This window comes from Maylandia zebra, linkage group LG6 (assembly GCF_041146795.1).
Source record: "Maylandia zebra isolate NMK-2024a linkage group LG6, Mzebra_GT3a, whole genome shotgun sequence".
In the NCBI taxonomy this organism is placed as follows: domain Eukaryota; kingdom Metazoa; phylum Chordata; class Actinopteri; order Cichliformes; family Cichlidae; genus Maylandia; species Maylandia zebra.
Window position 1 is genome coordinate 32686174 of NC_135172.1, and position 20035 is coordinate 32706208.

The window sequence follows — 20035 nt, forward strand, 5'->3', positions numbered from 1 at the left end:
CTATGTCTGCAATGTTGCCTTCTGGTAGTTCAATCCCCTCAGTTCTGACTACCTTCCCTCTCTTTGTTACCATCCGACTACACTTCTCCAGTCCGAACGACATTCCAATGTCATTGCTGTATAGCCTGGTAGTGTGGATCAGTGAATCGATGTCTCGTTCACTCTTGGCATACAGCTTGATGTCATCCATGTACAGGAGGTGGCTGACAACTGCTCCGTTCCGTAGTCGGTATCCGTAGCCAGTCTTGTTAATGATCTCACTGAGGGGGTTCAGGCCTATGCAGAACAGCGGTGGGGACAGAGCATCTCCTTGGTAGATCCCACACTTGATGGTGACTTGTGCTATGGGCTTGGAGTTGGCCTCTAGTGTTGTACGCCACATCCCCATTGAGTTCCTGATGAAGGCTCTTAGGGTCCCATTGATCTTGTACAATTCTAGGCATTCCAGTATCCAGCTGTGGGGCATTGAGTCATAGGCCTTCTTGTAATCAATCCAGGCAGTGCACAGGTTGGTCAGTCTGGTCTTGCAGTCTCGGCTGATTGTTCTGTCTACCAGTAGCTGGTGTTTTGCGCCTCTGGTATTCTTGCCAATTCCTTTCTGTGTCCCGCTCATGTATTGACCCATGTGCCTGTTCATCTTAGCCGATATGATGCCTGACAGGAGCTTCCATGTAGTACTGAGGCAGGTTATTGGTCGGTAGTTGGAGGGGACCGGTCCCTTCTTGGGGTCCTTGGGGATCAGGACCGTCCGGCCTTCAGTTAGCCATTCCGGGTGTCTCTCGTTAACTAGCAGCTGGTTCATTTGTGCTGCCAGACGCTCGTGGAGTGCAGTCAGCTTCTTCAGCCAGTAGGCGTGAACCATGTCGGGCCCTGGTGCTGTCCAACTCTTCATACTGGAGACCCTTTCTTGGATATCTGCCACTGTGATGGTTACTGGACCCTGTTCAGGGAGGTCGCTGTGGTCAGCCCTCAGATCCTCTAGCCACTGAGCATTGCCGTTATGGGTTGCATCCTTCTCCCATATGCTCTTCCAGTATTGCTCCGTCTCCAGCCTTGGTGGTGCTGTTCTCTTATTGTTCCCTTGCCACTGAGAGTACACCTTTGCTGGTTCTGTGGAGAACAGCTGGTTTATTCTCCTGCCTTCTATCTCTCTGGTGTACCTCCTCAAGCGGCTGGCCAAGGCTGTGAGTCTTTGCTTGGCAGTTTCCAAGGCCTCAGGTATGGACAGCTTGCTGTATTTCTTAGGCACCTTATTTGTCGCACCTTTCTGCAACTCCTTTAGTTGGCTAACCTCCCTCCGTGCTACTTTGATCTTGCCCTCTAGCCTCCTTCTCCATGGAGGGTACTGCCCCTTGTCGCTGTTCAACTTGTAGCCAAGCATCTCACTGATCACTGTTGCCGTATTGTAGATCAGCTTGTTAGTGTCGGTAATCGTGGTTGTAGGTATTGCCCGTAGTGCTGCATTAACATCATCTAGCAGACCTTCTGAGGGTACTTCACGTAATCTTGGTAACCGGCTACGGGGGATCCAGGTTTCAAGCTTGGTCATGATCCTATTTTTCAGGTCAGTTCCTCTCGCACTCAACGATCCTTCTCCTATCGCACTTGGGGCTATGTACCCAATCTCGGGTGGGGGTGATGATATCTCCCCCCTGACCTGGCGTCCTGACTCCTCCTTGCCGTAGCATTTGTGTTGTACCTCGTCAATCTCTAGCTGTGAGAGCAGTCCCTTCTTTCGAATGTTGGAACACTGAGCTACTAGTTGTTTCGCCGTCATTGTGGATGTTGGGTATCGAAGAATCCATAGGTCCCTCATCCTATTCATGTAGCCCCTTCCGCCGGGGTTACTTGCGTAGTAGCATTCCAACAACGCCCTGTTTTCGTCTCTTGCCCACCGATGCCTTCTTGTTCCAGTAGCCCACTTTTCGTCAGGGTGCCCTGGTTCCTCAACACCTGACGCGGACCTTGTTGATCCGGGCGGCATGCCTTCATATTTATCTGTCTCGCTCATGTCTGCGGTAGGCTTGCTTAGCATAGGGGGTCTAGCCTTAGGACCCTTACTGGATACAGACGCCCCAGGCAGGAATCGAACTTGCGATCCTCTGTTCCAAAGGCGTGTAGTCTAAGCCACTACGCTATATATATATATATATATATATATATACACATTAGGGGTGCAACGATACACAAAATTCTCGGTTCGGTTCGATACTTTCGTGTCACGGTTCGATATTTTTTCGATACAAAAAAAATGTTCATTATAAATATATATTTTAACTCAAAAGTACAGTTTTTAAATTTAACCCTAACCCTTGTGCGTGTTTTTGATTTTGACAGCGAATGCGCACCTGTGGACCACTTATGTGCAGCCCTGGTTATTTAGCTCGTCATATTGCAGCCACAGAAATTGTTTTGTCCATGAAACCATAAAGCTGCACTTTCTTTTTGCCTTATAGTCTGATTTGTCATAACTTCTCCGTTTTGTGGTAAGCTTTTCTTTGGCTGTCACTTCTTCACCCTGACCTGTCTTATTTGGCTCAGCAGAACTAAAATATATATCTGTCTGTGAAGGTTCTCAGTCATCCAGGTCATCGTAGTCAAATATATATCCTGCTGCTTTTACACACACTCACATAAGCTCAGCGATTCTCTGCGCGATCCACCTCTCACATGTTTAAGCTTGCTGCGGGAGATTTCACTTGTCATGTTTGCATAGTAAGCTAACAATTAATAAGACGATGTCAGAGGAATTGGTGCACAAATTATCATCACTCACAGATCAGTGCTGTCGCTCTCTATACACAGTTCGCACGATTGCAAAGTGAAAGCAAAAAACAAGCGCAAATTCAAACGCGATTTCAATATGTCACATATTGACAGTGGCTCACCGATGCCAATGACATAATTACCCAGCTACATTTCTGAAAGAATGCAAAAGCATTGACATATATTTTTCCTTCCTACAATAGCCCGACGGGCAGGGCAGAGATAGATTTTGGTAGCCCGACTGAAAAAATCGCTAGCCCCCGGACGTCGGGCTAGCGATATTGCGAGCCGTGTATCTGATTGAGGAATCACTCATCTTTGGAAAAGAGAGTTTATTACAGAGAAATGTCTCTTTCCAAAATAAAAGCTATACTATCCGCTTCTTCTGGGCTATATTCTCAGCAGCATATTAAACATATAAGGAGAATCATGTGCTAACAGCTGTCTAAATGACTCGGCTAAAGTTAGTAGCATGCTTGCTTGTTTTTTTGTCTGCTTCCACTTGTCTTTGCACTAGGATGATGTCGGCGTAAATGTGCAGTCATATTCGTTGTGTTCCCACTAGTGCTTTCAGGTTAATCTCGTTTAAATGACCTTAAAGCCACAAGACGGCAAATCTCCGTTAACGAGCTACCGCCGATCGCCCTGTGCATGGGGCTAGACGGCCAACACGTTAACGAGCTAACTGCGCTAACACACTAGTTCCCACCCATGTAATTGAGCATTGCATGGCACATCCAACATACTGTTTTACTTTAGTCCATGACTCGCTTACCTTCAGGGTCATACGTCACATGAAAACCAAAATAATTCCAAACGCCAGATCTGAATGAGGGTGGGGGAGGTTCATGTTGCAAGGAGAGCTTAACTTCTGTCTCGCTAGCTTGCCCTGCTCCTTCTGACGATGCTGTCTGTGTTGAGCGCTCAGTGAATCTGCATTCGACTACTCCGCCTAGGCTGCACTGTCGAGCCTAGGCGGAGTAGTCGAACGCAGATTCACAGAGCGCTCAACACAGACAGCATCGTCAGAAGGAAAGTTGATAAAATAAATTACAAATTTTGTATTGTTCGATACATATGCGTACCGAACCGAAAGCACTGTATCGAACGGTTCAATATCGATACGAATATCGTTGCACCCCTAATATATATATATATATATATATATATATATATATATATATATATATATATATATATATTGTTTTTCTAATTGGTTCTTAATTATTGCTCACCCCCCCTTTCCTGGCCCTTGACGGGGATAGACCAGAAGCCATTTTGGTTTCTTCTGGTTTGACTCACATTCTGAGAAAAGGGGCAATGAACAGTGAGAAGCTGTAAAGCATCATGCCAAGAAAGACCACTGCAAATTTAATTTTTGTTTTGAAAGTGTTAAAGAAGGCACATACAGAAGGTTCAATGTATTTTTTGTGGATCTAACGGTAAATGGATTGTCTCTCATACAGTCCTTTTCTGCTCCAGTGATGCACTCAAAGTGCTGTATAGAACATGCTTCATTCACCCATTCATACAAGTGCTTTTTTTCTATGCCCAAGTGCTTCCTAACATTTGTACACAATCAAACACTACTGAATCAAAGCATTGCAGAGCAAATTGGGGTTCAGTATCTTTCCCAAGGATACTTTGGCATGCAGGCTGGAGCAGCTGGGAACCACCAAATAGTGGATGGCCACCCTGTGTTCTTTAGAACACAAATGATAGGGTGCCAAAAGAGGAGTTGTGGTACTACATAAGGAAGTCAAGAGTGACAGAGAAGTATGTGAGGCTGGTGCAGGACATGTTTGTGGACAGAGAGACACTGGAGGGGTGTGTGGTAGGGGTGACAGATGGGGTCATTTCTGAGCCCCTTCTTGTTTGCAATTGTCATATACAGGTTGACAGATAAGGTCAAACAATGATGGCTTCAGCATATTGGACAGAGGAGGCATGAGTCTTAGTGGACTATGTTTCTAGACAACATTGTAATCTTAAGGGAGCAAGTGGAAGAGAGCCTGGAAAGAAGTGGAATGAAAAACAATTACATTTGCACAAATAAAAGGGGGATCTAAAGGTGTATGAGTTCAAATACCTTGGGTCAACCATCCAAAGCAATGGACAATGGGCAAGAGAGGTGAAGAAGAGAGTACAGCCAGGGTGACGTGGATGGGCACAAGTGTCAGGGGAGCAGTAGTGAAAGAGAAAGTCTAAATAGTAGTCAGACCTGCTTTGATGTACTGTTTGGTGAAGGTGGCATTAGCAAAAAGACAGGGGTGGAGCCTGTAGAATTCCAGTGGCTAAGATTTTCATCACGAGTGACTAGGATGGACAAGATTTACAAAGAGTACATCAAAAGGGCAGCTCAGGTTGAGGAGTTGGAAGACGAGGCTGAGTCTGGGTTGGACGTACGGAGGGATAGTGGATACGCTGAGCAAAAGATGTTAAATATAGAGCTGCCAGTCATGAGAAAAAAGGAAGACCTCAGAGGAGGTGCATGGATGTAGTGAACAAAGACATGCAAGGGGTTGGTGTGACAGAAGAAGATGAAAGAGATGAGCTGCTGTGGCAACCCCTAAATGGAGAAGCTAGATGATCTGCTGCACTACAGGTCATGTGGTTCACGACTCTGTTGCCTTCTTTCTGGAACCAAGCAGCACGGTTTCTCCCACTAAACACAAACTGGATTCGATTGCCTTGTAGTAAATAAATTGCCCATTGTTTTACTATTCAATTCCATCATCGCATTCATGCTTTGTAGTTGTAGCAGTTAATTTTTGTGAATGTGCTTGAAGAGGCTTCCTGTCTAAAATAATGATGGACTTTTTAAAAAAATCTTTACTTAGTTTAGCAAATACTTACATAATGTAGATTGCAACAGTAGTTAAATAGGGGTGTTTGGGGCATACCAGCTTGTAGTCACAAACATAACTGACTGTCTTAAATGTATTGTTTAAGAGATTGCGACTATTGTGCAAAGCTATCACCTGTGAAACTGTGAATACTGTGAGTTTAGCTCAGGGGTAGGCAACTCCAGGCCTCGAGTGCCGGTGTCCTGCAGGTTTTAGATCGCACCCTGGGTTAACACACCTGAATCAAATGATTAGTTCATTTTCAGGCCTCTGGAGAACTTAAAGAAATGCTGAGGAGTCATTTAGCCCTTTAAATCAGCTGTGATGGATCATGGACACATCTAAAACCTCCAGGACACCGGCACTCGAGGCCTGGAGTTGCCTAGCTGATACAGTAAATTGCAGCATAATATTAATTTAGGTAAAAGCATTGTAAAGGGCGATTTTTCATGGAGAAGTCATGGCGATGATAATATAGTCTTTTGTCAGTAAAGTAATTCATATTTCAGTAGTGTACAGTTCACTCAGCATATGTATTAGTAATTCAAATCAGTTGTGGTGGAGTTTTTGAACTTCTTTGAATGTTATCTTTCAATTACTATAAAAATAAACAAACTAATAGTTTAAGTCTTCCCTTAGTAACTCCGATAGTATTCCTGTTTTAAAAGAGCAGTTGCACCCAGCTATATAACCTGAGTCAGGTGAACGCTTGCCACCTGAGCCCTTTGATACTGTCAGAACTGTAAATAATTAACCAGCGCGGAATTATACTGGGGCGGGACACAACTGCTGCCAGGGTTATGAAGAGGAAGCTGGAAAACTTTTTGACAGAAGACGACAGAAGTCTTAGTCCTAAGACTAAAATAACTGGAATAACGGTCTGTGATCGAATAAGACAGTTCAAGACAATTTTCCAATATAAGGGTTAAGCAATATCAGGGAGTTAAATCAATGACAGGCCTTGTAAAGTTAGAGGGTAAACGAAAAACCTGAGGAAATAAAACAGAAAAAAATGCTGAAATTTTAATTTTATTTTTCTTATCTGACGAATTCCCAATCATAGCTATGCAAACAGTTGTGTGTTAAACGTGCAGCAGATTAAAAAAAAAATACTGCAGATTTTTCTCTATTTCTGACAACAGCACCCAGCAGGTCATGGGATCCGCATGAAACGCTTTCAAATATTTGATTGGTCCCGTTATGAGAAAGTTGTTACATGATTGGCCATGACTACTGCCAGTAATCCATTCTTGCTTGTGATTGGTTACTCTGATGTTTCCGCTACGCCAGCTTTTACCGTTTTCCCCTTTCGTCCTTCTTCCTGCTGGTCTAATCGGTTTCAGTGGTGCTACACCTGCTCGTTGTTTCACAGTTTTATCCCTCTATCACCACAGACAACATGGACGATTTTGACATGCTGAACGCGCCCAGTGCTGGAAACGGTGTCGGCTCGGAGGAGGACCCCGCTGCCGCTTTCCTGGCCCAGCAGGAAAGCGAAATTGCGGGCATTGAAAACGACGAAGGCTTCAGCATCTTGGACAGTGGAGATGTCCCCTCTTCGCTAGGAGACACTAACGGTGCGTGGCTGTTATCCTCAAGCGAAGAAAATGTCGCTGTATGTTGTCTGTTTGGCGTCATTAGTGATAGAGGATTTTGTGTACGTGTAACTAAACGTTCAACATGCGGTTAATCTAGACGCTATTTTGGCCCTGAACGGACACTAAAGCTAAGGCTAACTGAGCTAGCAGATTAGCCAAGTGGACATGGTTAGCGTTGATATTAACCTGTGTAAGATTACTTTGAACTCACAAGGAACACGTACAGGTGAAACTTGAAGTCCTTTATTAATACATGCTATTTTATGCTGAAATAAGCTACTGCTGCTGGCACTGCCACTCATTGCTTTCCAATTAACTTGATTGCTTGCGGCTACATTTACAGCAGTTTGTGTCAGCCACTTAGGAAATGGGCACAGCTTAACAACCTTTGTTCATGACTTACTCATTTCCTCCAATCTAGCCTCAGTTGTAGGAATTGTTGGTCAGAAATGCTGACATCCATTATTACGAAACAGGAGTGCATTTAGCAACAGTAATTGGTGCTCCATTAGACAAGTTCAAGGCATGGTAAAAATCTCTTTTAGGACATTTAATATTTCAAGATGTTTTGTCATGTTTATGCCTTAATTTGTCTGCTTGATTTCTAACTGCAGTCTCACCTCTACCTGTTTTAGATGGTGCCATCAATGGAGAGCTTCATGGGGTAATGTCATCTGCTCTTTAGTTATCATGTTGGAAATCACCTTGTGTTTGTTCCTGTGTTTTGTGTGTATAAGTGCACAAAGGATTAAAATCTTTTAATACAGAAATTATTGTTTGTGTATGCACTAACGTATAGTGTTAAAGGAAGAATAAATAGAGGGATGAAAAGGATGGTCTGTACTAAATGCCTGCACCATAAAGAAGGATTTGAATCTACAAAACAAAAAGATAATCTGAGTGTGTTGAAGTTGCTTCATAGTACAGGGCCCACAGATGCATTGATATACAACAATGAGTGGGGCCTTTTCTGGTACAGACCTATTTGAAATTGGTAAGACTGCAGACTTTCAGCACCATGGCTGCTCATGGATGATCTGCAACCAGTTCAGTGACTCAAAGTAGTGCCTGATGGCAGGCAATTGGCCTTCAGTAAAGATCAAAGGGGGTGATTTATTAAAAAAAAACAAAAACATTTCACTCTGTACAGCTTACTAGCATCAGTTTAAAAACATGACATTGAAGATTCTCATGTTTGGATTTAAACTTCTTTGCTTCTTGACACATTTCATTTTAGTTATGTTCCTTGATTTCCTGGATAATTGCTGTTTGTTATATAAATATAACAAACAGCAATTATCCCTGAAATTCATTTACTTGAATACTAAGATTTGCTCAAGAGATGTTTATATATCAATTCTGCTGAATTTTCACTGTGTGCGTCATTGGAAAATACTAATTTCCTTTTAACACCGTAACAGTGATTTTTAGTAGCCGAGCTTTTGAATATTTGTCTGTTAGTCACTTCAGCTTCCTTTTCCTGTGCTGTCATTGCAACATTTCTTCCTTTCCTGTCAGTGAGAGAATCTTCTAAGAGTACATGTACGCTATGCGTATTGGGGTGTGGGGGTGCGGAAGCCAATTCCACTTTAATGACAACTTTCACATACGGGTTAGAAAAATGAAACACTGAACATGAATGGATAAATAGCCAAATCATTGGAAATATTGATAAAACTGTGCTTACCATTTTGCTCCTTTCTCAGGAAAGCAATGGTCCATCAGATGCCTATGCAGCAATTTCTAATGCAGACCGACTGCAGGCTGAACCAGAAAGTCTACGTAAGTGGAGGGAGGAGCAAAGAGAGAGGCTGGAGGAGCTAGGTAAGCACCCAGAAGAACGCTTTATTATAGGGTAGGACAGAACACTGATATGTGAGATGTGATAAGTAAAGGTGGAGATTTGGGCTGTGCTATATCACATTGTCAACGATAATATTGGTAACAATTTTTACATGATATAAATTATCATGTTGCAATACCGTTGCTATAGCAATGCAAGGGGTTTACTTTGTGAGTGACAGTGTGTGAACCCCAGGCATCTCTGATCGCTAAGCATTAGATCCTTATGACATTTAGTACCTTTTTAATAGTTTTTGATCTAGCCACTTTTGTAACATCAACTTGTCTTGTTGTGTCACTGTATGCAAGTATCATCAGAAATATTATCGCAGATTTTTTTATTGAAATATTGTTGTGTAAATGACCTTCCTTTACTGGATATTCCACATACAGTGTTAACCAATTATTTCTGTCCCTGTTTCCTTTCACATCATTATGTTCATCATCTTTTTGGGGATGTTTATTCTTTTATCAGTCTCTGCTCTTGAGCGTGATTTCTGTATTTTTGCGTTTACTTCTGCAGATGCTAACTCTCGCCAGCAGGAGACGGAATGGAAGGAGAAGGCCAAGGTGGAGCTGGAGGAATGGCATGCCAGGCAGAATGAGCAGCTGGAGAAAACCAAAACCAATAACAGGTACTGTAGTCAATGATAGTCAACGCATAGAAACAGGATGGAAGATCAATAAAAATGAAAGAAGACTGTGGGGATATGTGAGTTATCCCAGCTTAAAAAGAATGTAGATCTGTCGGTTGTGGCAGGGGAAGAAATGATGGCCATCCGGTCACTCAACTTCTGTATCCTTGAGTAAGTTTACAACTAATTACTGAAATTTGTATCCATATGTTTTTTTTTCAGGAAGAATCGGAATAACCTATCCTTGAATTTCAAGAAACACAGTATGCTGGTCTCCCCATTTGTGTGTGGCATCAGTTTTTGTTTCAGTTGTCTACAGGTTCATATTTTAAAGAAAATCCATTCTCTCTAAGGGGAAATCTCATGTGGCTTTTCACCACCTTTTTAGTTAAAATGCTATTTGACCTCTACTTATTCTTCACACTAAAAGGCGCACTTAAAATCCTTTAATTTTCTCAAAAATCGACAGTGCACCTTATAATCTGGGGCGATTTATGTATGAAAATGGACCCATTCATCGACAGTGCACCTTATGGTCCAAAAAATACGGTGGAACCCCGGCTTACAAAGACCCCATTTAACGAAAAATTCAAGTTACGAAGGCACTTAACTGCAATATTTCTGCCCGTGGTACAGCAAAATGCCCGCGTAACGAAATCTGCTGGCTGAGCCCAGAATGCTCACAATGCCTTCCAAATCATGTGAAACTCCTTGGCTTTCGTACTTGCGTTTCGCTGTTCACGTGAAAGACGTATTGTTGTTGCAGTGCGCTATTTCGTGTGCTTTTCGTTTGCAATTAGCCTATCGTTCATTCATAATGTGGCCGAAAAAACTTTCTGCAAGTGAAAAGAAGAAGCGTAAAGTGCTCTCGATGGAAACAAAGAAATTATTGATAAATACAGTGGGGCAAAAAAGTATTTAGTCAGCCACCGATTGTGCAAGTTCCCCCACTTAAAATGATGACAGAGGTCAGTAATTTGCACCAGAGGTACACTTCAACTGTGAGAGACAGAATGTGAAAAAAAAATCCATGAATTCACATGGTAGGATTTGTAAAGAATTTATTCATAAATTAGGGTGGAAAATAAGTATTTGGTCACCTCAAACAAGGAAAATCTCTGGCTCTCACAGACCTGTAACGTCTTCTGTAAGAAGCTTTTCTGTCCCCCACTCGTTACCTGTATGAATGGCACCTGTTTGAACTCATCATCTGTATAAAAGACACCTGTCCACAGCCTCAAACAGTCAGACTCCAAACTCCGCCATGGCCAAGACCAAAGAGCTTTCGAAGGACACCAGGAAAAGTATTGTAGACCTGCACCAGACTGGGAAGAGTGAATCTACAATAGGCAAGCAGCTTGGTGTGAAAAAATCAACTGTGGGAGCAATCATCAGAAAATGGAAGACGTACAAGACCGCTGATAATCTCCCTCGATCTGGGGCTCCACGCAAGATCTCATCCCGTGGGGTCAAAATGATCATGAGAACGGTGAGCAAAGATCCCAGAACCACACGGGGGGACCTGGTGAATGACCTGCAGAGAGCTGGGACCAAAGTAACAAAGGTCACCATCAGTAACACACTACAACGGCAGGGAATCAAATCCCGCAGTGCCAGACGTGTTCCGCTGCTGAAGCCAGTGCATGTCCAGGCCCGTCTGAAGTTTGCCAGAGAGCACATGGATGATACAGCAGAGGATTGGGAGAATGTCATGTGGTCAGATGAAACCAAAGTAGAACTTTTTGGTATAAACTCAACTCGTCGTGTTTGGAGGAAGAAGAATACTGAGTTGCATCCCAAGAACACCATACCTACTGTGAAGCATGGGGGTGGAAACATCATGCTATGGGGCTGTTTTTCTGCCAAGGGGACAGGACGACTGATCCGTGTTAAGGACAGAATGAATGGGGCCATGTATCGTGAGATTTTGAGCCAAAACCTCCTTCCATCAGTGAGAACTTTGAAGATGAAACGAGGCTGGGTCTTCCAACATGACAATGATCCAAAACACACCGCCCGGGCAACAAAGGAGTGGCTCCGTAAGAAGCATTTGAAAGTCCTGGAGTGGCCTAGCCAGTCTCCAGACCTCAACCCCATAGAAAATCTGTGGCGGGAGTTGAAAGTTCATGTTGCTCGGCGACAGCCCCAAAACATCACTGCTCTCGAGAAGATCTGCATGGAGGAATGGGCCAAAATACCAGCTACTGTGTGTGCAAACCTGGTAAAGACCTATAGTAAACGTTTGACCTCTGTTATTGCCAACAAAGGTTATGTTACAAAGTATTGAGTTGTATTTTTCTTATTGACCAAATACTTATTTTCCACCCTGATTTACGAATAAATTCTTTACAAATCCTACCATGTGGATTCATGGATTTTTTTTTTTTCACATTCTGTCTCTCACAGTTGAAGTGTACCTCTGGTGCAAATTACTGACCTCTGTCATCATTTTAAGTGGGGGAACTTGCACAATCGGTGGCTGACTAAATACTTTTTTGCCCCACTGTATGAGCGAGGTCCTCCTCCACCAAGAACTTCGTCTTCAGCCAGCATCGTCTCACTCAAAAGGCGATGGAAAATTTTGACTTACGAAAATTTTGACTTACGAAAGACCCTCTGGAATGAATTTATTTCGTAAGTCGGGGTTCCGCTTTATTAAGTTTCCCAGACACTGGAGTTATTGTTCACTGCATGTCTTCAGTCATTAAAATTACCTATACCTAAGACAAGTCTATGCAATTTGCTGTTATTTCAGGAAATTTAATAACTAATGTGTGATATTTTAAGGAAAACAAATGGAGTCAAATATTTCCTGTGAGGTAAAAACACTTTTTACTGTCTTTTATTATCACAGGAGGGTTCTGTATAGAGATGCACCGATTGCAATTTTCTTGGTCAGTTTAGATATTTTTCTGATCTGCCGTTACTGATTTTTGCAGGCTTTTAACTGACAACAGTTACAAACAAAACTCCACCTTTCTTCCGTGTAAAATAAACTGTAATTGTCAATAAACTTGACAATTACAGGATCTTTTTTTTAAATTTAAACTACTTCAGTGCAGTATAAATAATTATCTGAAAATAAGCTGTTGTACACCCACATTTACCTGAAATGACTTCACCAGATAACAAGACATTGTCTTCTTTTTCTCTGTAATTTTCCTCATAACCGCTTTGATCCTTTGCTCATCCTCAGGCTGCCTCTGAGCTCTGGATAGCTTTAGCTACTTTTCCTCTGTTAGTTTCTTTAAAATGTCCATGTTTAAATATCTCTTTAGATTTGTTGTTCTGAACGTTTTTGTTTTCTGTTTGTTTGATTAAGCCACCCTTGTTTCTTATCTCACTTCCGTGCTAACAGTGTAGCATGTGGGTAGGTGTGCAACTAATAGCCTGTGCTGCTGTATGTGAGTCATACGTACATTAAAAGGACTGGCTTATAATCGGTCATATGGGAGTCTGACTGATCACCAGACAAGGTGTAAAACACTGAAAATAAGCTGATTCCAATTTATGAACGGTCAATCGGTGCATCTCTACTTTTGCATTCATGACTTGATGCAGGTAATTTACTAAAGGTCATGACATCTCACGACACATCCTGTGGGTGACTAACAGTTTGAGGTAATCTGCAGAGCTCCTTTTACCGTATTCTGGCTTCAGAAACGTATAAGGTGTAGAACAGGGTAATGGGTTTTAAAAATAGTGGCATTGTAAAGCGCTTTGGGTGCCTTGAAAAGCACTATATAAATCCAATCTATTATTATTATTATTATTAGTAGTAGTAGTAGTAGTAGTATGTCGAATGCACAAATGTTTTTTTTGTTTTTTTTTTTTTTCTTGTGTATGTGGGCGGGAGTTAAACGATCCCAGATTGGAAAAATGTTCTTTTTCCTCCATGGTCCCTTTGTGTAGTGGGTGATGACAAGCCAAAAATTTAAAAGCACAAATGGCACTTAAAGTGGTCTCGTCTACTCCTCAGCACAAATGCGAATGATTCAAAAGTTGCGCTTACGTGTCAGACACTGCACTGCTGTTCAGCACAGCAGCTGTTTCACCTGTCACATGATTTTTCTTACAGCGTTGCATGCACTGATGTGGGGTTACGCTTATTGTTATAGCTATAACATACTGGGTTAAGAGATTCCACTGTTAGGCTAATTAGTTAAAAATGTGTCAAGTATTCAAAATGTGAGAGGTATGAAGAACTAAAAGTGTGTTGTGCATGACTGGTGCAATGGCATTAAAGATGTAAAACTTTCTTTAAACAGTCTTTAAATCCCTCTGACACTGATCAAACACCTGATTGGTTATATTCCTAAGCATATTATTGTACGGTAACTTGCAGTGCTTGTGTTTCCATTCCTCTTCTCCCTTTTACCACTTTCTCTCTTTTCTCCTGCCTTCTTGCTGCTCTGTCGTTTGGGCGGATATTTGTCCAGGGTGTTGGATGAAGACTTCTACAAGCAACCCTTCTCTGAGCTCATTGGTTATGTGTATGTTGCTCCAACTAACATCCTCCTCTTATTGTTTATTTGTTTTGTTTTTTTCCCCCATTGTCAACAGCCATTGACATCACATATCTCTTAGAGCATCAGTTTACCTTCTTTCTGCTGCCATGTGTTACTTTCTCCTTCAGTCATACATTTGAAGTGCTTGGATTCATAATCGTTACTTTACCTATCCAGCTTGAACTTTTTCCAAATATAAACTGCATTTATAATTTGAACTCCATATCCATATCATCTGCATGACATTTGTGAGTTTGATGCCTGTTGGTATATTTCAGTAACGCATGCCATCACATCCATGGAAATCAAATGAATACTTTCACAACTGTGCCCATGTTAATTTCTCATTCATTTCTCTTTGATTCTCTTCAGCAACTCATTATCCAAATGCATTTCATAAATTTCTAACAATTAACACCTGCTTAAACCAACTGCGTAAAAAATTAATGAAAATGTTTTGGGTTTTTTTCCACTTAACAACTTTATTAATGTTGGTTTTCTTGTTTTACTTACAAGTAAGATATGTAGAGATGGGTTGAAGCAATTGTGTGTGGTTTTTCTTTTCCTTAATCTCATATATTATAATCATGGCCAAAAGTTTTGAGAATGACACATTTACTGGTTTTCAAAGTTTGCTGCTTCATTGTTTTTAGAATTTTTAAAAAAAAAATTTTCTCAGTTGTTTCTGTGATGTAAACCAGTATAATTACAAGCACTTCATAAGTTTCACAGGCTTTTATTGGTAATTACATCAACGTTATGCAAAGAGTCAATATTTGCTGGCTCTTCTTTTTCAAGGCCTCTGCAGTCGCCCGGGCATGCTGTCAGTCGACTTCTGGGCCAAATCCTGAGTGATGGCAACACATTCATTCATAATCACTGCTTGGAGTTTGTCACAGTTAGCAGGTTTTTGCTTTTTCACCCACATCTTGAGGATTGACCACATGTTCTCAATTGGATTAAGGATAGTTTCCTGGTCATGGACCTTAAATTTCAATGTTTTGTTCCCTGAGCCACTTAGTTATCACTTTGGCCTCATGGTATGGTATTCCATCATTCTGGCAAAGGCATTGTTATTCACCAAACTGTTCTTGGGTGGTTGGAAGAAGTTGCTGTTGCAGGATGTTTTGGTAAGGCAAGGCAAGGCAAGTTTATTTGTATAGCACAATTCAACAACAAGGTGATTCAAAGTGCTTTACAGAGACATTAGAAACAAGACAAATAAAAAGCATGATTTAAAATTGATTAAAACAAGCAAATAAACTAACTAATTAACAAACAAACAAACAAACAAACAATGGTAGCATTCTTTATTGGGTGAATGCCATAGGCCAGGAGTGTTGAACTCCAGCCTCGAGGGCCGGATATATCTTCACACTCCTGACACTCACGGTTAAAGAATTTTTTGATACCGTTGACCGTTTCCCCATGAATTATGTTTGTTTCAGGATAGGAAATCTGTCCTTCTCTCAGATTTGAAACTTTCAAACGCTTTTTTTCCTCTCGTATTCATTTGTTTTCACGGCAAAGAAGGAAATTGCTAAACTGAAGCAGCAAACTTTGTGTAGACGGTAAATCATTTCACTTCACAATGGTACTTTTGAGGTTTCTTAGTATTATATAAACATCAGCCTATAAATGATTAAGAAAACCGTAATTATTTAGAAACACATGCCAGGTTTTTTCTTAAATGCTGAATGAGCCTGGAGTTCGTTTCCAGGCAGTAGTAATTATTGCATTTATTTATTTATTTTTTATATATAAGAAATGTGAAGATATCAAATCGTGGATACACAACTGCTTCAAACTGAGCTGTGTTCATGCTTTATTAGAATGTTAAGATGACCTGCTGATACGCCCAGCTAGCTATCGAATAGCTTGAGCTGTGCAGCCTTTGGTTCTGCTATCAAATTACTTGGGTATATCCATTAGCCTTCATTGTGGTGTGCACGTTTTGTTGCTGTCAGCTTAGTTGCCAAATGTAAGAATTTAGATTGGTGCAAAACCTGGTTTCATGTAAAGAAATTCCAGGCCTCTTGTTATTCCTACATTGCCTCCAGCATTTTAAAGTGTTTAGTTTCTTTCTTGTTGAGCTGCTCATCTGAAAATTAGCATCATGTTACCGCTGTCGTTGTGTTATTTGAATAGTCCTTTTCTCAAAATGTGCACACCCGTGGAGCTTTCCAACTTATTGTTGTACTCACCTAAACACAGAATGAAATTTTAGTCTTAGTAATGCAGAATGACACTGAATCTTAATCGCTCCACTTCCGTCTTCCTCCATCTGATTGGTGTCACTCTATACCTACTATTTGGAGGAAGTGAGAATTGGAGTGTTATTTGCAAATGTAGGAACATTGTGTGTTTATAATTCATGAAAAATGTGAGCTGTTGGACTCTGTAGATCAGATTACTGAGATGATGCAGATGGTTAAATTTATTAACTTTATTACAGATTGAGAAGCTGATATTTTATTTATAGAAAACATAGAAGATCAGTTCAGTTTAGCAAACCAAAGGCTGCACACTAATCATTTTCATTTTTAGGAAAATAAAGCCAAAAGAAAAATGTTGCTTTTGCATGCTGACTTTAAACATCTGCATTTGAGCTCATTTTTGTTGTCTTTTATTTCACCCCCCCCCCCTCTCTTTCTTTCTCTCTCTCCTAAATTCTGACTTGTGAAACTGTTTCTCCCTGTTTTCTTTTCCTATGCACCTTAAAGCACACATATTAACCATCCTTGCTACCGCCTAGACCAGTTAAGTAAAAATATAAAACCCCAGAATTTCAAAATACTTTATCATTTTCACAGGGGTTAGATGCAGTTCTGTCTGTGTATGTGTTTATAGTGCATTGCAGAGGTACCCAGTTGAATAGCACAAGAGTTAGATCCAGAGCCTAGAATTTGGTATAATGTTCCTCCTGTGATGTTGTGGTCCTTCTAGTCCCTTGTGTATTGTAGATGGTTGTGAAAGTGAATGCTCATTAGCTTCTCACCTGCCCTATTTTTCTTTGTGTACTGTGTTTAAGTTATTAGCTCAGGTGGGGTGGAGACTACAAAAGATCCTTTTAAGTAGAACCAAAGAATAGCATTGAGTTTCATGTTTGTGGATGGGGTGTCACAAGAGTTTAGCCATATCTGTGGCTTGAATCTCAAATTGCCTTGTAATAGTGGAACTGATCAATTTAATTTATTTTAATTTGTTTTTGTTCTTGTTTGCATTTGTTTAACTACATAAGTAATCTTTGTAAAGGCCTTTTTTTGGTCTTTGATGGATTTAATGAACCCACACCCGTGCCTAAATATTTTAAAGTTAATTATCTGTTTGGCATTTGAGACACATAATTTCAACGTCAGCGCATTCCTTGCCACAGCTGAAACACCCCGCTTTTCTGCTTGCCAATGCATGCTTAATGCATTTTTTTTTTCGTTTTGTTGTTTTTCTGCTAGGCTTGATTAAAAATCTGAACATGTATTACTGTTCCTATTAATCAAGGACAAGTATACAGATAACTACATATCACTATACTTGGTTCTTGTTGAGTTCCTTAATGAACAGCAATTTTATCCAGCCAGAAACACGTTTTTCTTAATTTATTGTTGTTATTGTTGTTATTATTATTATTATTATTATTATTATTATTATTATTATTATTTGGGGGGTGGGTTGGTTGTTTTTGGCTTGAGCTTGATATCTCATTGTTGTGTATATATCTCCCCCTGATGTTGAGAGTAGAATATACAGGTGACTTGCTGTATTCTGTAAAGTGGGGGGCATGCCACAGGTAATGTAGCCGGGAAAGCTTGTTCCTTGTTGATTACTCAGTTTTGGGAGTAAAGATAGATGGATGTTTGTGTGTAGTGATTGGACTGTCCAGCCCTGAGGTAGACGCTGCTGAACTAAAAAAGTCCAACCCAGACAAAATCAGATGGAAAAACTGAGTTTTTAATGCCAGGCTTAAAGTTCAATTTCAGTGTAACCAAAACTGAGAACTTGAGTCAAAATTTCACTGTTGGCGCCTCTGACTTTGTCTAAAGAACTTGTATGTGATGTTAGTCAGCAGAGATCTTCTTCAGGGCTGCACAGCTGTGTATCTTACGACTTCACACACTGATGGGCTCGCTCTTCTGTCTTTTCCTCCTTTAATGCTTACAGGGCGGCTGAGGAAGCCATGATTTCAGATCTGGATGAGAACAACCCAGGCACAGAGTGGGAGCGGGTGGCACGGCTCTGTGACTTTAATCCCAAGTCCAGCAAGCAGGCTAAGGATGTGTCCCGCATGCGTTCGGTCCTCATCTCCCTGAAGCAGTCCCCACTAGTCCGCTAGACACCCAAGGCTGCTCGGGAAATCATTCCATATCATCTTTTTCCATGACACGTCAACGAAACCAACTTCTCATGCCCCTCCATTTGTATTCTGATGTCAAGGGGCACTTACACCCCTGTGTCCATATCTGTCAGTCATGCACAGCCTTGTTTCCCCACCTCACAGGGTATAGTCACTTGCCTTACCCTGATGTATTTCCTCCTGGCAGGGCTGTAAAGATTAGCCTTGATGTACCTGCTCACTATTTTCTGCCCCTTAAAGATTTTACCTATACACCTCTTTAATAAATCAGTCAAGACTTTGTTTCCCTTGTTTAGTAAAAATGAAATCAAGGACAGATCTACACAAGGTCTCAAGGTGTGTGTGACAGTTGTGCAAGGGTGGTGAGTTGGGACACGAAAAGGGAAGGGCTGACATTTGTTTGGGCCAACAGCTACACTACAGTGCTTTACAATGCCCCCCCCCCCCCCCCCCCCCCGATATCATTCCTATAACGCTGTGTTGTCACTGTTAATCTGTCAGCCTCATTAATATTTTTACTTTTGAGAGTTGATATTACATGGTTTCATTCACATTTCTTTCCGCAGCATGTCCAGTACAAAGCATTTCTGATTTTGATTTGAAGGACCAAACTCTTCAGACAGAACTCCAAATTCAGTGTGTGTACTTTAAACTGTGTGTAGAGCCTGCTTGTGGCATATTGTGTTAAACTATGCATTTCTTTTGAAAGCCTCTCCCCCTCCTAGTCAGGAACTGAACTGAAGTCCAGTCATTACAATAAATGTGACCTATTTGTATGTGTGTTTAAACCTCAGCAGTGTATGTACTTGATGCGTGTACCTATGTACATAAACAGAAGGCAATATATATACATTATATAAAACATTTGTCACTAAAATTAGACATTTGTGGGTTTAAAGAGAACTAGATCCTAGCCAGATGTTGGTTGACCATGTTTGTTTGATGTCCATTTGATTTCAATATCAATAAAAAGTAAATTAAAGATGTTGTTCTGCTGTCCTTCAACTTCATATTGAATATCTAGTCTTTGTTTAGCTTTTTTATTTTTTATCTTGAGGTCAGAGTATAACTCGATATTGCTTCAAACTAAGGGGAAAACAATCTCAGATTTGCATTAAATGTTTTTATATGAACTTTACCACATTGAAGACTCCTTTTTACTGTCATCTAATGTAAATGTATTGATCAACATTTTTATTTATTTTTTGCAACAATGGTGACATTGCAACATCACGCCGATGTCATATAAAACCTTAAGGTCACACCACGGTCTACCTGCTATTAAATGATATGAACACCTATGTACTATTACACTATCAAAAGTACACAACCCCCCATTATTGGGAGACCGTTAACAGAACGCAATGATGTAAAAGTCTCAAACTCATATTCTCATACTCACAAGATGAATAAGTTTCAACAGACAGATTTTACTATTTTACTTAGAACTCTGTTCAAAATGGTTTGGGTGTTCATATGTGGAAGTTGC

The 20035-nt window shown here is 40.9% G+C and overlaps 1 protein-coding gene across 2 annotated transcripts; it reads left to right on the plus strand.

The window, feature by feature from the left end:
- Nucleotides 1-6890: 6890 nt before the first annotated feature.
- On the plus strand, nt 6891-19528 carry clta (clathrin, light chain A). Of its 2 annotated transcripts, XM_014407494.3 has the most exons (7): nt 6891-7189; nt 7846-7874; nt 8917-9034; nt 9576-9687; nt 14127-14180; nt 16919-16954; nt 18354-19528. In XM_014407494.3, exons 1-7 carry the CDS (start codon nt 7012-7014, stop codon nt 18523-18525), a joined length of 699 nt encoding a protein of 232 aa, XP_014262980.1. In that variant the 5' UTR covers nt 6891-7011; the 3' UTR covers nt 18526-19528. The 2 variants fall into 2 exon arrangements, with proteins under 2 accessions (XP_014262980.1, XP_014262985.1); XM_014407499.4 differs by lacking the exons at nt 14127-14180; nt 16919-16954 and having other exon boundaries at nt 6896-7189.
- Nucleotides 19529-20035: the final 507 nt, after the last annotated feature.